Source organism: Pelophylax lessonae (genome assembly GCF_965119305.1).
Source record: "Pelophylax lessonae genome assembly, chromosome: 1".
Taxonomy (NCBI): Eukaryota; Metazoa; Chordata; class Amphibia; order Anura; family Ranidae; genus Pelophylax; species Pelophylax lessonae.
The window spans coordinates 368,029,142-368,056,339 of record NC_138768.1 but is presented as its reverse complement, the minus strand read 5'-3'; the positions used below and the strand labels follow the sequence as shown (position 1 = coordinate 368,056,339).

Genomic DNA, 27,198 nt, shown 5'->3' with positions numbered 1-27,198 from the left:
CTAATACCCCATATGTGACGAATATGAAGAGGCGGCGACTGTCGGGAGGACGTAAGAGAAAAGTAATTTTCTTCACTCATGAGCTCTTAAGGGGCTGCACAGATGGTCAGTGTCCCGATTCTCAGTGTAAGGCTGGGCTCACGCTTATGCAAACTGGATGTGGGATTTACCGCATCCAATTTGCAAGACAGGAGACTGTAACCAGCTCTCAATGGAGCTGGTTCAGAGATCCGGGGTCTGCACTGGAAAGGGGCACTGTGCATCTTTGGCTCAGTTTCAGGCCTGAATTCGGGCAAAACTTTGGACCCGATTCTCACCTGAAACGGTGAACAGGGATGCACCAAACCCAATGCTGTGAGCCTCAGCTGCAGCTAGTGTGAACCTGGCCTAAATGTCCCCCTGCCACAGGAAAGCCAATTATCAGCTTTCCTTTTCTCAGTGACAGGGACGAGGAAAGGAAATGCCAATAACCGGCATAGGTTTACATGTGATGAGCTGAGATTGAACACAGTTGATCACATGGTAAAGGGCAACTGATTAACCATTTATCCCTATCTGCGATCAGCTGTGTCCAAAAGGACATCGCGATCAAAGAGCATACCAGATGAGAGCGGGGTTCTGGGAGGACAACAGATGCCCTCCCAGAACTGGATGACCATGCTGTAGCCGTCTTTCGGCTATAGCATGGCCGGCAAGTGGTTAAAGTGGCACTAAATGATAACCTTAAGCCTAGTACACAAGTACAACAGGAGAAAAAAAAAAAAAAAAAAGACAGCTCAGGTCGGAGCCGCTGTACTAACAACCCAATAGTACAGCGATCTCTCCCCTGCTGTTCTATTGTGTTCTGACAGGAACGAGCAGTGCACTGCTCTATGCACACTACAAATTCTAACGTCCATAGCATCCAAGTCCTTCTTAGGAGAAAGCGAGAGTGGCTATGTTCTTACATCCAGTAGGACAAAAAAAAAACAGCATAGCCACCCTTGAAGAGGATTGGTCTTATTACATTTTCTCTGAGACCAGGAAACTCAATCATTTGTGATATCAAGGGTTCCCACACTCAAACCTCTCTGCATGCAAAGAGTCTGAAAAAGTTCATAAGCAATTTCCTTATATTAAAGGTTGTTTGCATTTGCAGTCGCTCACTGTTGGTTCATTTTTTTTGGAGGCAATTTGGTATATGAAGGATTAATTTAGTAGACCTAAAATTTAATTTTTTTTTGGTAATGCTGCATGGATTTTCGATTGACCAAGAGCCATACAATTAGCTTTCATCTTGTATGTGTTTCAGGACAGCATTTCAACTCCAAAAAAAAAAAAAAAATCACCTTTGACATGAAAAAACATATCCCTCTATAGTGCTTAAGTGCCCCAATTCAGAGCACCAAGTCATTTCTATTCACTACCTCCTTCCTCTGCTATAAGCAGGAGTCGCACCTGACCAGTTTTCCTGACACCAAGAGTGGGGGGGAGGGGGGGGGGGGAGGAAGTGACAGGGGAGGGAGCTCCAGCTGATTGTGTGAAGGTTATCTCCCTTCCCTCCAAACAGCTATCTGAGCTCTCCTCACTAATGTGACTAAAGGCTGATGCACTTGAAAGCTGGAAAGCAGTGTTTACTTCAGTGCTCTCCCCTTGCTTCCTGACCCCATACTGAGCAAACAGGCCTGATGAATTGTGAATAAAGGGAGGAGATCAGTCACTAAGCAAAGGCCCTGCATTTTCTGAGTGTATGTAAACTGTTCCCCGATTGGAAGAGGTGAACAGTGGCGATATCATGCTCTACACCTTGCCCAGAAGGCTTCATTCATTTAGAAAATGCAAAGCCATCTCTGAATGGTACCCGTGTAGCGTGGCCAACTTCCTGTGTTCACAATATATCAGGTTGCAGCTTAGCACAGGTCCCAGAAGCAAGCAGAAATCACTGGAGTAGTGATTTCCAGCTTCCAGGGGAATCAGCCAGATAGGATATATACAAAAAGTTACATTGATCAAAGCTGTAAAAAACCATGTCTGGAATTCTTTAACATTTAACTTCGCAAAACAATTCAGATACCAAACCACAACTCCCTCTGTACATTATCTTTATTATTTACATAATACAATATAGCATAAATGCTGAATAGCATGATTATGTGCAATACATAAATATGAACTATCTGTACACATTTGCATATCTAGTAACTCAGAAGTACAAGGTTTAAAGAAAAAATAAAATCAGAAAAAAAAAAAAAAAAGAAGGGGGGGGGGGTAGTTGTGATGCCTCAGAAAATATATTGTAAACCAAGGGACAGAACACACAAAGTAAAATCTTAAAGTGAAGCTGAGTGAACATACATAAACTATTTACAAATGAGACCAAGCAATACCACAACACTATTCTAAAAATAACTGTACTTTAGGCAAAAAATAAAATTGGAAAAAAAAAACCCTGCACACACGCTCCATACAAACCTTCCATTATAACACAGAAGTGATATTATCATATAACCAGACAAGCATTCGTGAAAGTTACTGCCTTTTCTAGAGTTTCTGTACAAAGCTGAAGATAATGCAGCCCATGCAATATAACCAAGAAAGTTTCAGTCCTGCACCCAGGTACAGCTGAAATGCAGGAGACATTGGGGTTCCTGGTAGCGCTCATAAAAAAAAAAAAAAAAAAAGTAAAGAATAAGGGGGGGGGGCAGCAAACAAATAAAGCGCCCAGCACAGATGCACGCACACAGAAAAAAAAAAAAAAAAAAAAAAAACACTCCCAGCAGCCAAGGTATGGTTTCCATGCAAAACTGTGCAGTTGAATCACATAGTTAAACCTCCAATTATGGATAAAAGCCATTTTTATAGACTACCTTACAAAAAAAAAAAATAATAACATATGCACAGCCCACACGCTGCAGATGAAGCCCTTGTCCCTCGATGGATTTGGTTCCATCACTGAAGTATTAGTATAATTGCTTCTAAAAAAGGTGACAGGTAAACCTCTATGCTCTCAATTTTTAAATCGTCTCCATTAATGAACTATAAATATAAAATAATGCAGACACAAAAAGGCACAGGAGGGCTTTCAAAGTTAACAAGGCTTGAAAATCTGCAGTGATGTGCTATGAGGAAAAAAAAAAAAAAAACATGAGGCAAGGCAAACGTTACATATAGGGGAAGACCCCTCCATTTCAGAGTATTGTAAAATGTATTTCAATTATTCATCATTAAACTTCCAAAGGGGTGATCCCAGAAGAGAACCAAGCAGTGGATCTAATAAAATACACTTTCACAGAAATAATAAACTGAATCACTGCTTAATACTGGGACCACTAAAACACAAAAACACACCTGCAGCTACAACAGTCCAAAACAGATACCAGGGTTGTGCTCATATTTGCTATTTGCAGAGAAAGGAAACGGAAACCAGGAATATGTTTAAATGAGCTTTGATATAACATAAAACTAACATCCCTAAAAAGTAGGCAAAAAAAATGCTGCCTACTCATGAGTTTACCTTTCAGGAAAAAGGTCTGTGCACCTGAGGAGCCTCTGCACTAAATCCACATGCCAAGCTTTGAGCGAGAGCTTGGGCATGCCCCCCCAGGAAGTGGAACCCAGAAAGAAATGCAGGCAAACTCAGCTGCCAATGTAAAAGTGGGAGCATGCCAAAGCTCTAAGGTCCTTTTCACACAGGGTGTACTGCAGCTGTGATCTGCTTGCTCAGCAGAGGGATCTCTCCGCTGATCTTCACTGAGCAGGCAGACAACAGGTCCGTGGTCTGGTCTGCTCATACAGAGCAGACAAGGACCGCTCTCCTCTATGGGCAGGCCGGATGCAAACAGACCACCTCCTCCTCTGCACCAGACTGCTATCCAATCTGCTTGACAGAAGGGGGAACAATTATCCCATCCTTCTGTTTTTGGCGGATCGGATGTAGCCAAGTGTAAAAACACCATTTACACCCATCGTTTTGTGATGAACGGAGGTTCTGATCAGGTCTGCCTGAAAAACTGACAGGCAAACCCGATTGGAACATCGGTGTTAAAGGGCCCTTAGTAAGACTGAGGATTGTGCTCCAATGTGGTAAAACTCCCTGGGCCCACAGAGGTTTGGTGTTATTAAGACAACTAGGTTAGGTTTGTAGGTTATGTTAATACCAGAAATTCCTGGATAAGTTTGATAGTCAACCAAGACGCTAGAACATATATTTTATAGATCATCTCACGCAGTATATGGACATTTTAACCCATGCTGGCACTGACATTACACAGTTTATTATTAGGGGTTCACTAGTTATCTGTGTTGCAATGTTTGTACTACAAGCACAATATTAGTTGCAGGCATGCAGATTTTGAAGCCTGCATTTTGGCACATTCACTAGTTTACATTTCCCCAATCAGTTACGCATTCAATTAAATGTGTAGGCTAATGCTGACCAGTCCACATTCTGTGAGCTTAGAAACAAAGTGGAGAAGAGTGGGGGGGGGGGGGGAAGAGGGGGAAAAAAAAAGGCTGTATCTAGTCATTCAATTTTGCCTGTAACACACAAACATTCTAAAAATCATAATGGGGAAAACCTTCACAAAAAATGTATTACATCAGAAAGAAATACACATGCATCTGCTCTTTAATGTTTCCCTAGGATATAGTAAAATCAGAAAAAAAAAAAAAAGAAAGAAAAAAAAAAAAAAAAAAAAAAGTCAGTCTTCACAAATTGTAAGCCATTTATATTCTCTGAATTTTTTCTGCAACGACAACAGGATTCTCTTTTCTTATTTTTGCTGCAGCTTCTGCTTTATAATCATAAGGGCAGTTGTGCTTGTCAGAGTAACGATGAAGTCCACAAAACAAATTCCCACAACGGCAATCAAAACCTGCAGGGGGGGGAGAAGAATATAAGAAAAATTAGTTACCAATGTAAGCAAGCTCTGAAGTAAACTATCTACTCTTTCATTTTAAAAACAGCTACACAAAACATTAAAATGAGAATTTTGTCATTTAAATCACTTTTTTCTCCTCTTCAAACGACTCCAATGTTCAAATTCTAAAAATGCACAGAAAACAAAAAAAACCACGACCATTTAACCACTTCCCGCCCGCCCTATAACAGAATGACGGCGGGAATGTGGTTGTGTTATCCTGACCGGACGTCATATGACGGCGGCAGGATAACAGCTCTGGGCGCCCCCCGGGGGGCGCGCAGAGCGGCGATCGGTGATGCGAGGCGTCAGTCTGACACCCTGCACCTTCGATCTCGGTAAAGAGACTGACGTAGCTCTTTACCATGTAATCAGCCGTGTCCAATCACGGCTGGTCACATCGTAAACAGGAACAGCCGTTGATCGGCTTTCCTTAGTTTGTGCCTGACAGGCACGAGTAAAGGAGCGCCGATCGGCGGCTCCCCTGACAGGGGGGGGGGGTTCGGCACTAGTAATGAGATCATTGATTACCAGTGCAGACCCTTGGGGGGGGGGGGGGGGGGGGATGCCACTAGATCCACCAGGGATGCCCACTATGACCCCAGGGATGGCAATCAGGGCTCAGGGAGCCCCCCATTGCCCTCCCCATCAGTGATGCCCACCAGTGTCCTCCCTATCAGTGCTGCCCACAAGTGCCTATCATTGCCATCCTTTAGTGTCGCCCACCAGTGCCCATTATTGCCGATCAGTGCCGCCCGTCAGTGCCGCCCATCTGTGCCACCCATCAGTGCCACCCATCAGTGCCACCCCATCAGTGCCACCCCATCAGTGCCACCCCATCAGTGCCACCCCATCAGTGCCACCCCATCAGTGCCACCCCATCAGTGCCACCCCATCAGTGCCACCCCATCAGTGCCACCCCATCAGTGCCACCCCATCAGTGCCACCCCATCAGTGCCACCCCATCAGTGCCTGTCAGTGCAGAAAAAAAAAAAAAAAAACACTTATATACAAAATTGTATAATAAACAAAAAAAACATTTTTTCTTTTCAAAAATTTTTTTTTTTATTTGTTTAGCAAAAAGTAAAAAAAAAAAATCGCACAGGTGATCAAATACCACCAAAAGAAAGCTCTATTTGTGGGGGAAAAAGGACATAAATTTGAAATTTGGTGTAGGTACAGTGTTGCATGACCGCGCAATTGTCATTCAAAATGCAACAGCGCTAAAAAGGGGAAAATTGGCCTGGGCAGGAAGGGAGGGAAGTGCCCTGTATTAAAGTGGTTAAAGTGGTAGTAAACACAGCTTGGACATGTGCATACAGGTAGCTTTATTTTAAGCTTACCCGTAGGTACAAGGATATCTCCTAAAAGGTGTACAGTTTAGGAGATATCAGCCATTTGAGGCCGGTGGGGGTCGCCGGCAAATGAGCACTAAAGGGAAGGCATCACGGCCTGGCCATTTAAAAATGCCCAGAGCCCATGAACGCAGAAGACTGGGTGAAAATGAAAACCCTGTCGGGGGGTGACAGTGCACCGCTGGAGGTCTTCGTTTTAAAAGGAAAGTCTTTCCTAGTATGCGATGCTCATTATACTAACTTGCAGGAGGAGATTATTTTTTTGTTGAATGTTTATTACAGTTTGAAAACCTTCTAGCCTACAAAAAGGGCTGAAAGCTAGGCAAAGGACAAAAAAAAAAAAAATCAAAAAAAAAAAAAATAAAATCGCTGTTTATAAAAAAATAAAAAAAATACACAAAACACAACAACCCAGCAATACTGCAGCATGGATGAAGATTACTAGAAGCAGCTACATTCTAATATAGAATAGGCCCTAAATAATGCAACAGCAAGTTCTTTCACCATTTCTAGAAGTAGAAGGTAAAAACAGTGTTTACAATTACCTGTGAGACCAATCTTCTTTCTACACATAAAACATCTGTTTTTCTTTGGTTTTGGGAGCTCTGGTGCCTTATCTTCATTTTGTGATGTGCTGGGCTGAGACACTGATGGACTTGGTTGAGTCACCACTATAAAAAGGAAGCAAAATTCACATTAAATGTGAACGCAACCGAAAAGAAAAAAAAAAAAAAAAAAAAAAAGAAAAAATCTATCTATATATCTATCTCTTTCTTTACACATCACATAGATTAGGCAGCCAACAGTGCCCCAGCATATTTATTACTTGTGAAGCTGGGACCTAAATAATCAAATATATCTTAGAATATTCAGGCAATTTAACCAGGCAAGACTTGTTTGAAGCCTCATGCACACAGGTGTATGACTGCTCCAAAAAAATGCTGGGTGTTTGCCAGAAAAATGCCTCTCATGTATGTTTGCGTGTTTAAGCACACTGCATGAAACGTAAATGCATTCTACCGGGCAGGACTGTTCCATTATACTGGCTACTGAAGGGAAAAAATAAATTAATAATGCTCATGAGTGTTCGCATGTGCATAAAATTATGCTTGTAATCTTCAGAGCTCAGTTTTAGTGCCTTTAAAATGGAAAATAAACACTCACAAAAGGTGACACCACACATTTTTGTAAATGTTTTATTCTAAAACTTCAAGTGATAACACAGAAGAAAACACTTTGCTACTACAATGTAAAGTAATGAGTGTACAGCTTATATAACAGTGTAAATTTGCTGTCCCCTCAAAATAACACCACCAATGTTTACACCACTGGCAATAGTGAGTAAACCCCAAGTAAAAATGTCCACATTTGGCCCAAAGTGTCAATATTTTGTGTGGACACCATTTTCCAGCACTGCATTAATCCTCTTGGGCATGGAGTTAACCCGAGCTTCACAGGTAGCCACTGGAGTCCTCTTCCACTCCATGATGACATCACGGAGATGGTGGATGTTGGAGACCTTGCGCTCCTCCACCTTCCGTTTGAGGATGGCCCACAGATGCTCAATAGGGTTTAGGTCTGAAGACATGCTTGGCCAGTCCATCACCTTTACCCTCAGCTTCTTTAGGAAGGCAGTGGTCATCTTGGGAGATGTGTTTGGGGTTATGTTGGAATACTGCCCTGCAGCCCAGGCTCCAAACAGAGGGGATCATTCACTGCTTCAGTATGTGCCAGTACATGTTGGAATTCATTGAGGGAACCTCAATGAACTGTAGCTACCCAATGCTGGCAGCACTCATGAACATAGAGGTTGCCCAGCTAAATTTTGATAAGGTGTGGGGGGCTTGGTGTTCCTCTGACCTTACCATCTCCTCTGTCTAGGGCCTTCTGTACGGGTATTGATTTTCTGCATGTCTCTCTCCCCGTATGAGATTTTGTAATTCGACAGGCTATTTGATCCTATGTTGTGATGTAATGCTGCATACTGCTTGATTTTGCTCAATCCATTGTAATGTGATGTACCGATTAATTCTGTTCTTTATTTTCTTTGTTTGGCGCTCCTGTTGAGTGCCCTGTTTGATTGCATCATAAGCTTTATCTCCTTCAATAAAAAGTTAAAAGAAAAAAAAAAAAAAAAAAAAAAAGTGGTAGTTCCAATTGTATTGTCACACATTACCACAAAAGGGCTAGGAAACAAAAAAAAAAAAAAAAAAAAGTAAAAAAAATTCTGAAAAACCCGCTACATCAAAGTGTAGGGGGGGGAGGAACAAAAACCACATTAAAAATTTTACACAATTTTTTTTGATAAAATATAAAAACTGAGGTTGCACAGAGTCAAACCTTAAGCTTGTGTGCGCCCGTGAATTGGTGACAAACTTCAGTACCCTATATATATATATATATATATATATATATATATATATATATATATATATATATATATATATATATATATATATATATATATATATATATATATATATATATATATATATATATATATATATATATATTTTTTTTTTTTTTTTTTTTTTTTTTTTACAGGGGGATGCTTTAAAACAGGTTCCCTTTAATAAGACATCTATGGTCTAAAAGACCCTGCATGTCTCCTCTCTACTCCACTGAACGCAATGTAGATTGCACAGAACTTCCTTAGCCTTTATGGGGCATTTTAAAATCGGGGTGTGTGGAAGCATTTGGGTGCCGGTGCAGCTGTCCGAATGCTTCCATCGGACAAGTAAATCCTGTTGCTTGCTCAGAGGGGTAAAATGTAAAATAGCAGTTCTGTAGGTATGGCTGACACAATGTTATCCATAAAGATGATCCGCACAACCAGATCCTGCTCTAAAAATTATTAGATAACATAAAAACCGCAGTGTCCAAAAAGCAGATATGGTCAGTTGAGTTTCAGGCTACAAGGCCTTAGTCATAATTTATGATTAATGCTGGCCATACACTATACGAAAAATCATTCCAACTCATTTTCAAAAAACAAACACTTAGCCGTGAGAGCATCATGTGCCATCATGTAATGACCGATAAGTCGTTCAATGGACATAAATTAATCAGTTTGTTCGTTTTTCACATATACAGTATCTCACAAAAGTGAGTACACCCCTCACATTTTTGTAAATGGATATCTTTTCATGTGAAAACACTGAAGAAATTACACTTTGCTACAATGTAAAGTAGTGAGTGTACAACTTGAATAAGTGTAAATTTGCTGTCCCCTCAAAATTACACACAGCCATTATTGTCAAAACCGCTGGCAACAACAGTACACCCCTAAGCCAAAATGTCCAAATTGGGCCACCATTATTTTCCAGCACTGCCTTAACCCTCTAGGGCATTGAGTTCAGAGCTTCACAGGTTGCCACTGTAGTCCTCTTCCACTCCATGACATCTCGGAACTGGTGGATGTTAGAGACTTTGTTAGACTTTGTGCTCCTCCACCTTCTAGACTTTGTGCTCCTCCACCTTCCATTTGAGGATGCCCCACAGCGGTAGTCTCTGAGGTGTGTTTTGGGTTGTCATCTTGGAATACTGCCCTGCGGCCCAGTCTCGGGAGGGGGGAATCATGCTCTGCTTCAGTTATGTCACAGTACAGGTTGGCATTCATGGTTCCCGCAATGAACTATACAGTCAGGTTCATAAATATTGGGACACAATTCTAATCTTTTTGGCTCTATACACCACCACAAAGGATTTGAAATGAGGGTATTTACATCCAAATCAGGTGAAAGGTGTAGGAATTACAACAGTTTGTATATGTGCCTCCCACTTTTTAAGGGACCAAAAGTAATGGGACAATTGGCTGCTCAGCTGTTCCATGGCCAGGTGTGTGTTATTCCCTCATTATCCCATTTACATGGAGCAGATAAAAGGTCCAGATTTAATTTCAAGTGTGCTATTTGAATTTGGAATCTGTTGCTGTCAACTCTCAATATGAGATCCAAAGAGCTGTCACTATCAGTGAAGCAAGCCATCATTAGGCTGAAAAAAAAAAAAAAAAACCATCAGAGCTAGCAAAAAGAACATTAGGTGTGGCCAAATCAACTGTTTGAAACATCCTTAACCGGTTGCCGACCGCCGCACGACTATGTACTGCGGCGGTCAGCCCCGGCCAGGCAGAGTGACGTATCGATACGTCACTCGCCTGTCACTGACTTGCGAGCCTATTGCGGGCGGGCGTGAGCCGAGGTGCGTTCACAGACAAGTCAGTGCGTGTGTCCGGCGGACTCCATGTCCGCCGGTCACACTACGATCGCTCCTGTGAAGGGAGAAAGGTGGAGCGGCTTATGTAAACAAGCCGCCCGTCATTCTCCCTGGTGTAAAAATGAAGATCAGACAGTACTACTATGTAGAACTGGTGATCTTTGTTTTTACACCAATAGCAATGTCCCTGCACAGTTAGAAACACGCCCCTAGGACACACTTAACCCCTCCCTGTCCAATAAAGTTAACCCCTTCCCTGCCAGTGTCATTTTTGCAGTAACAGTGCATATGTATAGCACTGATTACTGCAGTAATGTCACTGGTTTAAAAAAAAAAAAAAAAAAAAAAAAAAAAAAAAAAAAAATCGCAGATCGCCGCCGTTACTCGTTTAAAAAAAAAAAAAACACCAAAAATGACAAAAATCTTTCCCTTTGTTAGTAAACGCGATAACTTTTGCATAAACCAATCAAAATACGCTTTTTGCGATTTTTTTTACCAAACATATGTAGCGTAAAACAATTTGGCCGAAAATGTTAAAAAATGTTGATTTTTACATTTTTTGGGGGGGGAATTTCATATAAAAAAAAATGTGAAAAATATTGTTATTTTTGCAAAAATTACGCTCTTTTTTTGTTTATAGCGCATGATAAAAAAAAAAAAAAAAAAAAAAAAAAATCGCAAAAAAACCCCTGGTCTTAGCAGCCAAATCCTCCGGGGCTTAAGTGGTTAAGAAAGAATGCCGGTGAGCTCAGCAACACCAAAAGACCCGGAAGACAATGGAAAACTGTGGTGGATGAGCGAAGAATTCTTTCCCAGATCAAGAACACTCTCCAGGAGCTAGGTGTATGTGTGTCTAAAGTCAATCAAGAGAAGACTTCACCATTGTGAATACAGAGGGTTCACCACAAGATGTAAACCATTGGTGAGCCTCAAAAACAGGAAGGCCAGATTAGAGTTTATAAAAAAGCCTTCACATTTCTGGAACAACATCCTATGGACAGATGAGACCAAGCCAAGATCAACTTGTACCAGAGTGATGGGAAGAGAAGAGTATGGAGAAGGAAAGGAACTGCTCATGATCCAAAGCATACCACCTCATCAGTGAAGCATGGTGGTGGTAGTGTCATGGCGTGGGCATGTATGGCTGCCAATGGAACTGGTTCTTTTGTATTTATTGATGTGACTGCTGACAAAAGCAGCAGGATGAATTCTGATGTGTTTCCGGCAATATTATCTGCTCATATTCAGCCAAATGCTTCAGAACTCATTGGACGGCACTTCACAGTGCAGCTGGACAATGACCCGAAGCATACTGCGAAAGCAACCAAAGAGTTTAAAGCGGTTGTATCCCGCTTTTTGACACTTTTACCTACAGGTAAGCCTATAATAAGGCTTACCTGTAGGTACAAATAATATCTCCTAAACCGGCATGGTTTAGGAGATATTTACAGTGCATGCAGCCGCTCTCGCGAGCGGCGCATGCGCTCTGAAGGTCCGGGGGGGACCTTCAATTAACTTGCCGGGAGCTTGCCGGAAAATCACTCCCACGCGCATGCGCGGGAGTGACGTCATCGCGGCTCCGGCCAATCATCGCGCTGGAGCCGTCTCTTCCGTCCAATCACCGCGCCGGAGCCGCCGAACCCGGAAGAGACGGCGAGGGATCATGGCAGCGCCCGCAGCGATGTCCGGGGGTCCGTGTGGGGGCTTCGTTCTAAGGTAAGTTACACATAATGGGCTAGTATGCTATGCATACTAGCCCATTATGCCTTTGTCTTGCAGGTTTTTTTTTTTTTCTTCTTCTAGGGTTTACAACCGCTTTAAGGGAAAGAAGTGGAATGTTATACAATGGCCCAGTCACTCACCTGACCTGAATCCGATTGAGCATGCATTTCACTTGCTGAAGACAAAACTGACAGTTGCAGTAGAGGCCTGGCAGAGCATCACCAGGGATAAAACCCAGCGTCTGGTGATGTCTATGCGTTCCAGACTTCAGGCTGTAATTGACTGCAAAGGATTTGCAACCAAGTATTAAAAAGTGAAAGTTTGATTTAGGATTGTTAATCTGTCCCATTACTGGTGGTCCCTTAACCACTTGCCGACCGCCGCAAGTACATATACTGCGGCGGTCAGCACCTCACCGGCAAAGTGACGTATGGGTACGTCACTAGCCTGTGAGGCTCTGGGGAGCGAGCGCGCGCCGCCGGAACCGTGCGCGCCGCTGGAGGCACGCTCCCGCTCGGTCACGGACCCCCCCCCCCCCGCGTGTGCCCGGCGGACCCGATGTCAGTTAGAGCGGGAGGAGAAAAGGCAGGTGGCTGATGTAAACCAGCCGCCTGTCATTCTCCCCTGTGTAAGAACAGTGATCATACGGTTCTACTATGTAGGACCGTTGATCACTGTTCCTACACCTCAAGCCACAGCCAATCACACCCCTAGGGACACACACAACCCCTCCCTCAAAAAAGTTAACCCCTTCACTGCCAGTGTCATTTTACAGTAACAGTGCATATGTATAGCACTGATTACTGTAGTAATGTCACTGGTAACCACAAAAGTGTCAAAAATGTCAGTCAAGGGTCCGATCTGTCCGCCGCAATGTCGCAGTCCCGCAAAAAAAAAAAAAAAAAAAAAAAAAAAAAATTGCACAGGTGATCAAATACCACCAAAAGAAAGCTCCGTTTGTGGGGAAAAAAGGACATCAAATTCGTTAGGTACAGTGTCGCACAACCGCGCAATTGTCCGTTAAAGTCACGCAGTGCCGAATCGCAAAATAGGCCCTGGTCAGGAAGGGGTTAAAATCTTCCGGGGCTTAAGTGGTTAACCACTTAAGCCCCGGAGGATTTGGCTGCTAAAGGACCAGGGGTTTTTTTGCGATTTTTTACTGCGTGACTTTAACGGACAATTGCGCGGTCGTGCGACGCTGTACCTAAACGAATTTGACGTCCTTTTTTTCCCACAAACAGAGCTTTCTTTTGGTGGTATTTGATCACCTGTGCGATTTTTTGATCACGCGCTATAAACAAAAAAAGAGCGTAAATTTTGCAAAAATAACAATATTTTTCACATTTTTTTATATGAAATTCCCCCAAAAAAAAGAAGTAAAAATCAAAATTTTTTAACATTTTTCGGCCAATTTGTTTTATGCTACCTATGTTTGGTAAAAAAAAAAAAACGCAAAAAGCGTATTTTGATTGGTTTGCGCAAAAGTTATCGCGTTTACTAACAAAGAGAAAGATTTTTGTCATTTTTGGTGTTTTTTTTTTTAACGCATAATGGCGGCGATCTGCGATTTTTTTTTTCGGTACTGCGACATTGCGGCGGACAGATCGGACCCTTGACTGACATTTTTGACACTTTTGGGGTTACCAGTGACATTACTGCAGTAATCAGTGCTATACATATGCACTGTTACTGCAAAAATGACACTGGCAGGGAAGGGGTTAACTTTATTGGACAGGGAGGGGTTAAGTGTGTCCTAGGGGCGTGCTTTCTACTGTGTAGGGATATGGCTATTGGTGTAAAAGCAAAGATCAACCGTTCTACATAGTAGAACGGTCAGATCTTCACTTTTACACAGGGAGAACTGACAGGCAGCTTGTTTACACAAGCTGCTCTGTCTTTCTCCCTTCACAGGAGCGATCGTAGTGTGGCCGGCGGACATCGAGTCCGCCGGTCACACGCACTGACTTGCCTGTGAACGAGCCGCGGCGGGCGCACGCCTCGGCGGGCGCGCGCCCGCAAGTCAGTGACAGGCGAGTGACGTACCGATACGTCACTCTGCCTGGCCGGGGCTGACCGCCGCAGTATATAGTCGTGCGGCGGTCGGCAACCGGTTAAGTAGTGGGAGGCACAAATACAAACTGTTGTAATTCCTATGCCGTTCACCTGATTTGGATGTAAATACCCTCAAATTAAAGCTGAAAGTCTGCAGTTAAAGCAAATCTTATTTGTTTCATTTCAAATCCATTGTGGTGGTATATAGAGCTAAAAAGATTAGCATTGTGTCAATGTCCCAATATTTATAGACCCGACTGTAGCTCCCCGGTGCCGGCAGCACTCATGCAGCTCCAGACTAGTACACTCCCACCACCATGCTTTACTGTAGGCAAGACACATTTGTCTTTGTACTCCTCACCTGGTTGCCGCACACACACTTGACACCATCTGAACCAAATAAGTTTATCCTTGGTCTCATCAGACCACAGGACATGGTTCCAGTAATCCATGTCCTTCGTCTGCTTGTCTTCAGCAAACTGTTTGCAGGCTCTCTTGTGCATCATCTTTAGAAGAGGCTTCCTTCTGGGACGACAGCCATGCAGACCAATTTGATGCAGTGTGCGACATATGGTCTGAGCACTGACTAACCCCCCCCTTCAACCGCTGTAGCAATGCTGGCTGCACTCCTACGTTTATTTCCCAAAGACAACTTCTGGATAAGACGTTGAGCCCGTGCACCCAACTTTTGGTCGACCACGGCGAGGCCTGTTCTGAGTAGAACCTGGCCTGTTAAACTGCTGTATGGTTTTTGGCCACGTGCTGCAGCTCAGTTTCAGGGTCTTGGCAATCTTCTAGCCTTGGGCCCCTAGGCCATCTTTAATATGTAGACAATTTATTTTTTTTTCAGATATTTTTTTGCCATGAGGTGCCATGTTGAATTTCCAGTGACCAGTATGCAAGAGTGAGCGTGATTAACACCAAATTTACCACACCTGCTCCCCATTCACACCTGAGACTTTGTAACACTAAATTCAAATGACACCGGGGAGGGAAAATGGCTAATTGGGCCCAATTTGAACGTTTTGACTTTAGGGGTGTGTGTTGAGTTATTTTGAGGGGACAGCAAATGTACACTGTTATACAAGCTGTACACTCACTACTTTACATTGTAGCAAGTGTAATTTCTTCAGTGTTGTCACATGAAAAGGAAGCATTTACAAAAATGTGAGGGGGTGTACCCACTTTTGTGAGATACTGTACCCAGTGCAAACAGTTTGGACGAGAAACATTAACCTTTCAATATATAGTTCGGAAGAAAATTTCCAAACTTGATCTTTTTTCGGCTCAAACGTCACAACCAATTACTGATTCGTGCATTAAAAAAAAAAAAAAAAGCAAAAAGAACTGTCCATATAAACCGAATTTCGGCCGATTTTTTGTATATAGTGTATGGCCAGCATAATGCCTTGCAGGCTGAAGTGTGTCAACTGACCTTATCTGTGTATGTAAACTGCAGTTTAATAGGCATTGCGTATGGGTATGGTAGTAGCACAGAACCTTGTTTGCATTATTAGGGCTGACCATGTTAGTTGAAATTACAGATCCAACATCCATATTTGCACAATGTTAATGCCTATCCCATTTCGGCCGAAAATGGGTTAAAAATGCCAAAATTAATGGCTGCCGTGAGGAAGGAGGAGGGGGCAGCGCAGGTTTGAAAAGTCCCGCCTCTGGCCAGCCGCCTGCCTCTCGATGTCCCTACTACGATCTGTGCATGAATGACCTAACAGACCGGGCGGGGGGGGGGGGGGGGGGGGGGCGAGCGGCCGCTAATAGCTGTAATTATGTGAGCATTTCACTTCCCTGTCAGCGGGACGATGTGCATGAACTGACACAACGGGCAGGAGGGTGAGCGGCCGCTAATAGCTGTAACTATGAGCGCTTCACTTCCCTGTCAGCAGGACGATGTGCATGAATGAACTGACACCGGGCGGGAGGGCGAGCGGCCTCTAATAGCCAACTATGCGAGCCTCAACTTGCCTGTCATGTGGATATCTCCTCTGACAGGGAAGTGAAGGGCTCACATAGTTACAGCTATTAGCGGCCGCTCGCCCGCACTCCCGTCCGGTGTGTCAGTTCATTCATACACAATTGCACAGATCATAGTAGTGACATCACAGGGAGGCGGGCCGTCGGCCAGAGGCACGTCTTTTGAAAGGAAGGACACCGGAGGAGCCGAGTAGGAGATTTTGCATCCTTGGCATGAGGAGGGACGCTGAGGCAGAGGGGGGGGGGAGCTGAGGCGAGCTTACCAATGGTATTAGTATTATGCAGCATGAGGGGGTTAATGTATTGTCACTGCTGGTCACTGATGCATTAGTGACTGACCAGTGGCAATTAACCCCTTTGTGCTGCATTAGTGCAACCAGTATCAGAGTTAATCAACACTGATACTGGTTGCACTAATGCAGCACAAAGGGGTTAATTAACTGCCACTGGTCTGTCACTAATGCATCAGTGACAATACATTAACCCCCTCATGCTGCATAATACAAATATCATTGGTAATTAAATTAACCACTTGCCAACCCGTCACAGTACATATACTGTGACAGGGTGACAGCGACAGGTGTACATCGCTTCCTGTTTTTGGTGTATGCCCCTGTTCTATCCATTTTAAAATTTGGGGGAAAAAGTCATTTTCGGTTTTCGCGCCAAGGGCATCCTGCATTTTCGGTTTCGGCCCAGAATTTTCATTTCGGTGCATCCCTATGCTTACCACAAGTCTGCTGCCAAGACTATAGATGAAAGACAAACCCAACAGGAGGGACAACAAAGATGATGAGCCTTTAAAGTCTGCACATCAACAGACCCGGCATACCTGGTTCTGTAGACTCTGAATTTGGAGATGTCACATTGTCTTCTCTTGATATGCTCATTTCTGTCATTTGCTGAGTTACAGGCAAAGCAGCCACATTTCTAAGAAACAAAATGGAAAACAAACCATCTACTACACTCTTGAGGTAGAAATGAAGCTTATATAAAAATAAAACGCTTGTATTAGGAAAATGGCATGATGAAATTTATGGTGAAGTATCAGAACAAACAAGGCAGTACGGTGAATCATTTGGGGCAGTTTATGTAAACTGACAAGTTTATAAAAAAAAAAAACCTCAAACTTTGTTACAAGAAAATAAAATGGTCTCTAGTATAAAATTATAAAATTAACAGTCTTTTGTTAAGTTTTAAATGCCCTTCCATTAAATATGGTAGCAACTGATAAAGTCTGACTAGCTTAGAGTATATACACAAGGACAAAAGTTCTCCCAAATTGAGGGAAATGTCCCACTCTCCAAAAAGGGGGAACAAAAAAAACGTTTTTGCCTAGAGATACACATTTAAGGTTGTGACAAACAAATTTGCCTGCAGATTCAGTTTACCTTGATTTTTCGGACTGGCTGGCAACATCACTTTCACAGTTTAGTGCAGTTTCTACTCTCTGTATAGATGCTGACTCAGCAGTTGGACTAGTTGAACCTCCGGCTGCTCCTGGATAAAACAGAGTGAACTTCAGTACAAATTATAGAACCAATTAAGAAATATCCAACATATAGGCCGTACTTGCAGGGACTACACCAATGTATCAAATTGTAGCGCACTTGTGTGCTGCTCTGTTCTATGCATTACTACACATGATTTTTGCTTTTAATGTCTCTTCAGTATTCAAATGAATATCACCCAATCCAGAACACTGGTCCCATTTACAGTACACACAAAGCATGTGTCTTTCCACAAACAAAAGACAATGTCATTAGCTTATGTATGCACAATTAACCTCAATATCCAAACAATAGTGTCAACCTGGTGACATTAACAATTTAGAGCACAGACCACCAGGACTTGGGTTGAAATACATAAACTATATTAGCATATATAGCCATAGGTTTGTATGTAAAGCACATAGTTCAGCAATATAACAAGTACTATTTCAATTTTAAAACATGCTTCATTGAAAAAACAAAAAAACAAACCTTAAGTGGTTTTATACCTTAAGACATGAAATCTGAACAAAGCACACCCTCTAGAGTGTACTTGTCTGCTGCTATCAGCATGAGTCACTTCTGACAAGTTTTCCTGACACTGAAAAAAGGTGACAAGGGAGGAACCTCAGCTCTGTTCCAGTGTGTGAAGCAGGACCCTTCCCACCAATCAGCTGTCCTTACTGAGCTCTGTAGAGTAACTGCAGCTCTGTCCCATTTTTTTTTTTTTGACACCTCAGATAAGCTGTATAAATAAAATGGACTTTTGAGAAGACTGCAAAACAATATGAAGGAGGATTGGTTTCACCTGAGGCCAGTCACTTCCTTGGTATACGTAAGGGTTTACAACCCCTTAAAAGCAGAACTTTACCTAAAAAAGGGAACTTCTGCTTTGTATCATCCCTTCAGCAATTTTTTCATATCAGAGGAGCAAGTTTCCAGCAGAGCTATGGATTTGTTGTGGTTGTCAGTTTTTATTGCTGTGCCCCCCCCCCCCCCCCCCATTAGGGAGATTCACCCTTCCCATTTGTCATGTTTACAATTATTAAAAGAAAATCACACAGAGGGGTTGGGAATCTTTCAATTGGGACATTGGTGATTCCCTGATATTACCTCAATTGCCTCTCACTTCTGGTCTTACCTATAGGATAGGAGTAAAAGGGAAATGTCAATCGGGCAAAGATGCCAAAAATCCTGACAGGGGTAAGACCCTCTCTTACTATTCAAAACAAAAGATATTTTGCCTTCACAAGCTATGGTGCCATTTTAGTCTGACTGAGGGACTTGCCTCTGCTAGAATACACTGATCAGCACTTGCAGGCATTGGCTTTAAGCGCTGACTGGATGCAGGTTTTCCACCATGTCCCTTCGGCAAAAGCTGATGGATAGACTGGCTTCTAATAGACAGAGCAGGGTCTTTATAACAGAAGAGACATACTACATAGATTTGATACTAGCACATTAAGGACTTCAAATGAAGCCCTCCAGCGAAGTGCTATTACAACTGATAGCGCTTCCATCTCCACCATATCTTCCTTCTGGGTTTGCGGGCTCTGGCGGCTCTGAAGGAGTGGCACAAGTATGGTGTTTCGTCAGTGCATGTGCCAGCGACGTCAGCGGCAGCATAGACACTAAAAATCTCCTAAACCGTGCAGGTTTAGGAGATATTCTTTGTGCCTACAGGTAAGCTGTAATATAAGCTTGCCTGCCTGTAGGTACAAGTGGCCAGTGGGAGTTCACTACCACTTAAAGACTAGGCAAAGGAGAAACTGCCCAGAACTGGCAGGAGCAGTGACAGTACAGCACTGGAGGGCTCCGTTTGACAAGTTTGCCATAGTGTGCACTGTATACTAGCATATGATGGCATAAATGCTGCAGGGCGCCTTTAATAGTTTACAACTTTAAAACAGACTAATTACACCAGCATCAAGCCACCCCCCCCCCACGACCCGCGGGTTCCCGCATCACACCTGACTCGCAGGCAGTGCACACTGCCATATGCGAACTGCTGGGAGTGTCAATACAAAGTAGACGACACCCCCTGATTAGTTTGCATATCGCAGTGCGAACTGTCAGTTCAGACAGGAATCGGATCGCATAGATGTGAACAGCCACTGAAACATCCAAAGAAAATATAAGGTACTGTGCCAAAGGGTAGTCTCAACCAATAACACAGGGGGGGGAATCCTTAGGACCAGGACTTCCAGAAGCAGTTCAAGGGGTAAGAAACAAAGCAAACAATGCCAGCAGGTCACCTGAAGGTAGCTACTTATAACCTAGTCATGATTTAAAGAAACCCATGTCCTGTATAAACAGGAAATTGCCATTTATAAAATAATCACATACTTTGCTGTGATGTACCGGGGTTATGACAGCTACATACATAAACAGCAGGCAATCCTCTTTACATAAAATTGGTCCCGGCGGTGCATTCACCACAGGTGTCACTTAGGGGCAGCAGGAGAGGTGCCCCCCTCCCGTGGCTTCCTGGTAGTTTTCCCTCCCACTTATCGGAGCTGTCAGCAGCGGCGAAAACAATCCAATCTTGTGGCATGAAGGGGAGGAAGTCAAGTGAGGTCAAGCTGGCCACCACTCAACTATGCCCCTGAAGGACCAGAACAACCTCCGAAGTCACTGCTGTCCAATGGCCTTAACGACTTAAGGACCGCCCCACATACATTTACAAGAAAGGATTGTGTGGTCCTATTAATCAGCAACACAGATCTTTGCTTGTGGCCAGTCCACCCCCCTCAGTTAGAAAGCATTCCCTAGGAGCGCACTTAACCCCTTCCCTGCCAGTGTCATTTATACAGTAACAAAAAAAAAAAAAAAAGGAGGATTCAACTTACCGTAAAATCCATTTCTCTGATGTTCATTGACAGCTCCTGGGGTTATACTGCCCCCTACAAGAGTAGGACACTAGGCAGAAAAAGGTTGAGTACACCTATGGTTAGTCCCAGGTGGTATACACCCACTCAGCTATAGGCACTCAGTTTTGCTACAAGCAGTGTTAGAAGAAAACCAACTCCACAGAGGTGGGTGCTGTCCAACAAACTAAATGGCTTTTACAGTAAGCCAAAAATCCCATCTTCTCTTTCGTTCATTAACAATTGGGGCGTCCCAAAGCAGTGTTAAACATGAGGTGGGAAAACAAAAAATTCCCAAGGCTAACCACAGCCAACCAGGTAACAGAGCTAACCAGGTAACAGAGCTCAACCATAAACTGGAGCTTACCTGAAAAACAAATACACCCTCAAAGAGGACCAGGTCCTCTAAACAGCAGCTAGCAAAACCTTGCAGCCAAAGGAAGCATCCACAGAAGCCAACACAGCTACTTTACAAAAAAAGTCTGTAAAAGTGTACAAAAACTCTAAGTGTGCACCAATTACCAGGTGGCCGCCTTGCAAACCTGCGTCTGACGCTTGGAAGACGAAAAGCCCAGGAGACACCAAGCACCCTAGTAGAGTGCGACTATAAACAGGGAAAGGAGGAACCTGACCCCTGATGCAAAAGGCCTAAACCATCTTAAAATGGTTTCAGAAGCGGACAACACTTTGTAAGGTCCGTTCGTGTGCCCAAATATTGAGTGACTTCCTAAGACTCCATAGCTGCCAGGTACACCCTAATTGCCCAGACCACACCCAAGACACGCAAGGCAATTTCCTTCAGATGTTTAGGCCTGGGACACAGGGAAGGCAACAATGTCTTCAAATGACAATCAAGAGACCAGCTTAGGAAGGAATGACAGACAGAGGCAAAGTACCACCTTATCCTTATGAAGCACCATAAGGTGAACGACAGGATAACCCCGTCAGTGCGGACACCCTGCATGCAGAGATGATAACCCCCAAAAGGCACCTTCTGGGGCAACGCAAGCAGGGAAACCGCCCAAATACTTGCAAAGAGAAGCTTCAATATAGAGCTGAAAGCCCCACATCAAGGATTTCAGGGCGGCAACAGAGCCAAAAATTTAGGACACCCTAGAGAAGAAGAAGAAAAAAAAAAAAAAAAAAAAAAAAAAAAAAAAAAAGGTACGCATCAGGGAGTGTGTGTGGCCACAAGGTTGTTGGGGGGGGGGGGGGGGGGGGGACAAAAGCCGATACTGGTCCCTTGATACTCAAGGCCAGTTTCTGTTCAACCCCCAGTTGAAGGACAGTTCAGATCCGATACCCTGAAAAGGAGCGAGGATGAACCCCAAGAGACTCTTAACACAATGTACGTCTACCAAGTATGATGGCAGATCTTCCTAGAGGCAGATTTTCAAGCTCTTAACAGCGTAGGAATCACAGATTTAAACAAATCTCCACCCTTCAGCACCTGACGTTTAACAGCCAAGCCGTTAAAACCAGCGAATAAGGCAGGATGGAGAATTGGTCATTGGGATAGCAGATCCTCCCTGAGAGGAAGTCCAAGGGGCATCAGCAACCAGCCATACTAGATCAGCGAGACCAGTCTGGAGCCACTAGAAAATGACTGGAATCCCTTCTGCCTGAATCTTGCAAAGGAGTCGTGGCAGAAGTTTGAGAGGGCTGGAACGAGATCAGCCAGCCCACCTTAGAATGCTGGCTACTTACTGAGCCGCCAGGACACTGCTTGTGCCCCCTTGGTGATTGACAGAACACAGCCGTGGCATTGTCTGAATTTGCAAAGCCGCCTCTCGAGACCGTGGATCCTCGACCCATTCCAGCAGAATCTCTTTAGCAGAGATCTTGTGTGGAACTGTGCTCGATGGTGTAGAGGGTGGACACCATCAGGCCTAGCACGTGTATGCAAGCCTGGAGGGATGACAGTCTGCTGAACAGAAGCTGAATCGCCTCTTGCAATGTCTGGAGCTTTTCCCCATGGAAGAAATACTGAGCTCCGCAAAGACAGGGGAAAACTATTCCCCCTCCAGGTCCCGGGGAAAAAGCTTAGCCCACTCGGTCAGTTTGCGACACCTGGGCAATAACAATTACTGACCTAATTCCCGAACCAGCCACAGCGCACATGTGGCGGGCAAGAGCATCCGCCCTCTTATTGGCTGGACCTGTAAAGGTCGTGGACTCGTCAACTGGGATGAAGGTACCTGAATTTGACCTGGAAACCGGCGAGTCCACTACAGGCGGGACTGTCAACCTTTTACACAGTAAATCCTCGTTACTGCAAGCAAAAAACGCCTAGCAACCACTGCATTTTGGACAACCCCACCGTTTGTGACAAGGTTGTCAACGTAAGCGGCCTGTGGGTGCCTAAAGGAACCGGTGCCTCCGAAGTGGCATCAGCCACAACCTCCAACCAAGTTTCAGGCACTGACACAAACCGTGCATCCACCAGCGCCTATTTAAGCGCGGCTAGAGGAATCATCCTCACTGAGTGCATGGACGCAGACCCAGTAGTGTCACTATATACTGAGCTCACCACGAAAACAGTCGGGGGGGCGCTGACTGCGATCCCACAAAGGATGCCGGCCAAGGGTCCACAAATGGACCACCTTGTGGACCCTACAACAAAGGGTGGTGGGGTTGTCCTCTATAGAGGACAAATAGGACAGCCCCCCAAGGGGACTGCCCGCCGTGACGCAGACAGGGTACACTCGCTAAAACAAGGTAGGTGCCCCACACAATGGCGGCAAGACTAAAAATGAAGCGCCACCACAGTGCCCACATCCACACCAAAACCCTCCAGGAGGTAGTTTTTCCATTCCCACCATTTTGATTATTAAACAGGGATGATTACAATCAAACACAAAGGAGAAATCATCAGTGGTGTCTTGCTTAGTGATGGATGGCTTTACTCAAGCATGGTACAGTCAGCTTCACTTAACCTTACTGCATTTTACACCCTCAGTGCTTGCACACACAAGAAAAGAGATGTGGTTAATCCTTGCTGAAATTTCTTGCACATGTAATAACCAAGCAAGTTTTAAGAAGATAAAAACAAAAAAGTATTGCCAATGTTACTACTGGGCGCACAGGCAGCAAAACATTTGTTCCACTGCCAGTCTAAATGTAGAAATTTGTATTTGACTTGGTGCACCTTCAAGAGGGGAACTGCATTATTGCTTTAAGATGAGCAGAAAAGAGACATTGAGAATAAGTTTATACATGGAGTTATAAAAGCATTGAAAGCCCTATTATCAAAGTGATCTGGAGTTCAGAGTAAGATGACTAAAGTCAAATGACTCTCTCATTCCAGACAGATTGAGAGAAAAAAAATATTTATACAAATTTCATATTTTATTGGCAGCCATTATGTGCTCATTACATATACACAGGCTCTGCTTCCCACAATGCAATTACTACACAGTGGTGGTCTTTTAATGCTCTCTCAGTGCTAGTCAGCTGTTGCACTAGAAAAACACTGCATTTGCCATGTTCAGTAAGTAGGTTGGCTTTCAAACACTGCCAACAGTGTTACATATACAAAATTAGGAGTAGTGAAAAATTTCACAGAACCCAGATTGCTGGAGCAGGCATCTTTGAAGGCTTAGGTATTGCATCATTTCTTGTTTATCTATCTACTGTATCTACATAACCAAAAATGGACTGGATCCAATTGGACTCATTTATGTTCGGTAGAGAAACCATTTAGTAATAGGTCAATAAATTAGGACCACTATGAGAAGCACAAGTTGGGAAGGGTGAAAAACATAAATTTTTTTTTTTTTTGCAAAGTAATTAAAAATGTATAAATTGCCTGGTCCATTTAGAAGTATAAAAGCACGCAGTATAAACAACTCACCCATTGGGCTGATTCGGCCACTGTTCTGCCTTTGAAGATGTTCTTTATAACACACTGAGCACATTCCATTTGTCCTAGGGTTCCCATAAAAGCCACATCCTGTGTTGCACAGCATAGGTCCTGGAGTCTGATTGGTCTCCTGAGCCATCTTCTATGCTGTAAATAGAAGCACAAGATACTCAGCATTTGTATATGGAATGTGTCCAAAAATCAGTTTCAGAATCAAATATTTAGTCAGTAGATTGCAATTTATCTTCTGTAGTAAGGTTTGTGTTTTGGATTAAAGAATATATTCACTGAATTTAAATGCATAAAATAACTCAGCTGAGCTCACATTTAACCTTTGTAATCTGGTAAACTGGGCCATAAAAAAAAAAAAAAAAAAAAAAGGCACAGATTGTATCCACAATTCCAGTTCACAGGAACCCACAGTAATGTGAAAATATAGGTGGCCACTTTCATATACAGGTCTTTAGTAACATTACCAGGATAACTGCCAAATGCATGAATTCTCAGTTGTTGATTCGTCTGACTGCACAAAAGATAACATACTGTCTTGGTTAAGAATATGTGCTACAAGCTTCAAAATGATTGCACTGTGCAGATATGACAAGGTCTCCACAACTAGCAGAGTTGTGTGGTATGGAAGAATGAATCACATTCTAAAATTTCCCATTCTAGGTTATATTGCAGATCACAGCTTTTGGTGCATTTTGTAGACAATACACACGCTGCTGGTTTAGATTTATGCCTAGCCAAAACCTCCCAGTTTTGGATTAAGGAAAGGCTAGGGGAAAAAAAAAAAAAAATGACATGACCATTTCTAATCTAACACATCAGGGTGTATTTTTTGGCATTACAACAGCCAAAAGCAACACTGTTCCAGATTGAAGATCTGAAGTGTCATTTACTGCTGAGTAGTGCAGCCTCTGGCCCCTTTCACACGGGCGTTCCGTATGTCCGTATATCACCCCACGGTTGATATACGGACATAATTCATGGCAATGGGATTGCGGATGTCAACAGATGACCATCCGCTGACATCCGATTTGCGTCCTCTCTCAGTTCTGTTCCTTTTTTACGGAACATAACCCAATTTTTCTTCCGTTTAAAAAACGGAAAGGATGCAAAATCGGATGTCAGCGGTGTCATCCGCAATCCCCATAGGCATACATTATGTCCGTATATCATCCGCAAACAGATGGGATGATATGCGGACATACGGAGCGGATGACACAAGTGTCATCCGTGAGAAAAAAAAAAGTGCCGGAGCAGATCGCAATACGGTCCGCTCCGTGTGAAAGAAGCCTCTGACATTTAGATTCCTAAAGAGATCTGTTTACAAACAGACATGCATCAGTTCTGGCTGAAAAGAAATAGAAATATGGGAGCTTCACTGTCCCACTTTAAAAGTGCTTCCACAGCTGTCAACATTTGTTTTTCCAAATGGGAGAAGCCCTCTATTATTAGGTACTTCACCTGCCTCAGCAGACGTGCATCACTTATTTGAAAAGTATACAAGAGACTCCTGATGCCTCTGCTCCAACCTTTTTGGTACCCAGGGAGGTGAGCATTAACCTGCTTTAGCTGTGCATATTTCCCCTAAAAGACTTGGGGGTGCCAGTGCCTATAATACATCCATTACAATCGGCAGCATACATCAGAAGGCTCAGATAGCCACCGAGTGCTCCACCCTAGGGAACATAGGAGAGGACTTTAAGCATGACCAAAACATGAGTAAGGGTGGGATCCACCAGAGCCTTTGCGCACGCAGCTAGTTGCTTTTTCTCTGGTGGAGGTTGTGGTGGGGAGGAGAGTCCCAAACCTAGGATGCTAACAAAAGTATCCTCCAACTGTTCCTGGAGTCTTGAGGAATTTACTACGAGGCCCCAGGCAACTAGCATCAAAGCCTGTGGTAAAATAGCAAACCATTTTGATGGAAGAGGATTTGTGAAATTAGTCGTTCCTTTAAGTGCCTTATACTTGCCTTAAAAGTCCTTCCATGCTCTCCCTGCTTTGTGATGTTTGAGGGGGTTGTGGAGTGATGATGAACTTAAAAAAGCCTGTTTGTACGGTGTTTGCAGTTCTTTAGCTGTAAACTAGATTTGAAAATGGTTCTAACAAATCGTTATATATTTAGAAACTATCCACCTGCGCTCCAGGTTCTAGCAGACCTCCAGTCTCACTCTGTACCAGCAACACCCTCCTCCGCTATTGTTCATGTGCAGATGCATCTAAAAGCTCTGCCCAGCCTTCAGCTCATATAAGAGCCCTTCAGCGCACATGAAGGCGATTTTTCAAGCATGCATAGACAGGGAAGGTTTTGGACTTCCCAGATAGCTGTATTTGCACTCTCAGGAAGCCAGTGTGTGCATAGCCATGCTGCAGGACTTGCTCAAGAGTTTAAGTCCTGCAGAAGGGAAAGGGGGGGGAAACTTTTTTTTTTTTTTTAACAAATTCTTACCTCTGTGGGAAGCACACAAGTGATGCTTTACAGCCCAAACAAATGACATACGTTAACAATAAAAAAACAAATGCGATTGTTAAAGGGGGGGGGGGGGGGAGGCAGGGCAACATATGACCTCTAGTGTAAGGTCCACTTTAATGAGGTATAGCTCAGCCTGCATGGGGAGACACTAGGAATGTCCAGAAACTATCATGACACCTCTTCCCATTCACACAGCATACCCAACAAAGCTTCTTACCCTTTTAGAGGTTTCTAATGAAAAGACATGGTGAGGTATAAATAGCGTG

The 27,198-nt window shown here is 43.6% G+C and overlaps 1 protein-coding gene across 1 annotated transcript in view; it reads right to left on the bottom strand.

Moving 5' to 3' along the window:
• Nucleotides 1–4,501: 4,501 nt before the first annotated feature.
• ZFAND5 (zinc finger AN1-type containing 5) overlaps nucleotides 4,502–27,198 on the bottom strand; it is a 41,490-nt gene continuing 18,793 nt past the window's right edge. Inside the window, exons 2-6 of the mRNA XM_082244219.1 lie at nucleotides 24,445–24,600; nucleotides 17,626–17,734; nucleotides 17,067–17,164; nucleotides 6,799–6,924; nucleotides 4,502–4,853 (exon numbers count right to left, since the gene is read on the bottom strand). Of these exons, the coding sequence (XP_082100345.1) occupies nucleotides 4,705–4,853; nucleotides 6,799–6,924; nucleotides 17,067–17,164; nucleotides 17,626–17,734; nucleotides 24,445–24,592 (630 nt within the window). The 5' untranslated portion in view covers nucleotides 24,593–24,600 and the 3' untranslated portion in view covers nucleotides 4,502–4,704. The remainder of the gene's footprint in view (nucleotides 4,854–6,798; nucleotides 6,925–17,066; nucleotides 17,165–17,625; nucleotides 17,735–24,444; nucleotides 24,601–27,198) is intronic.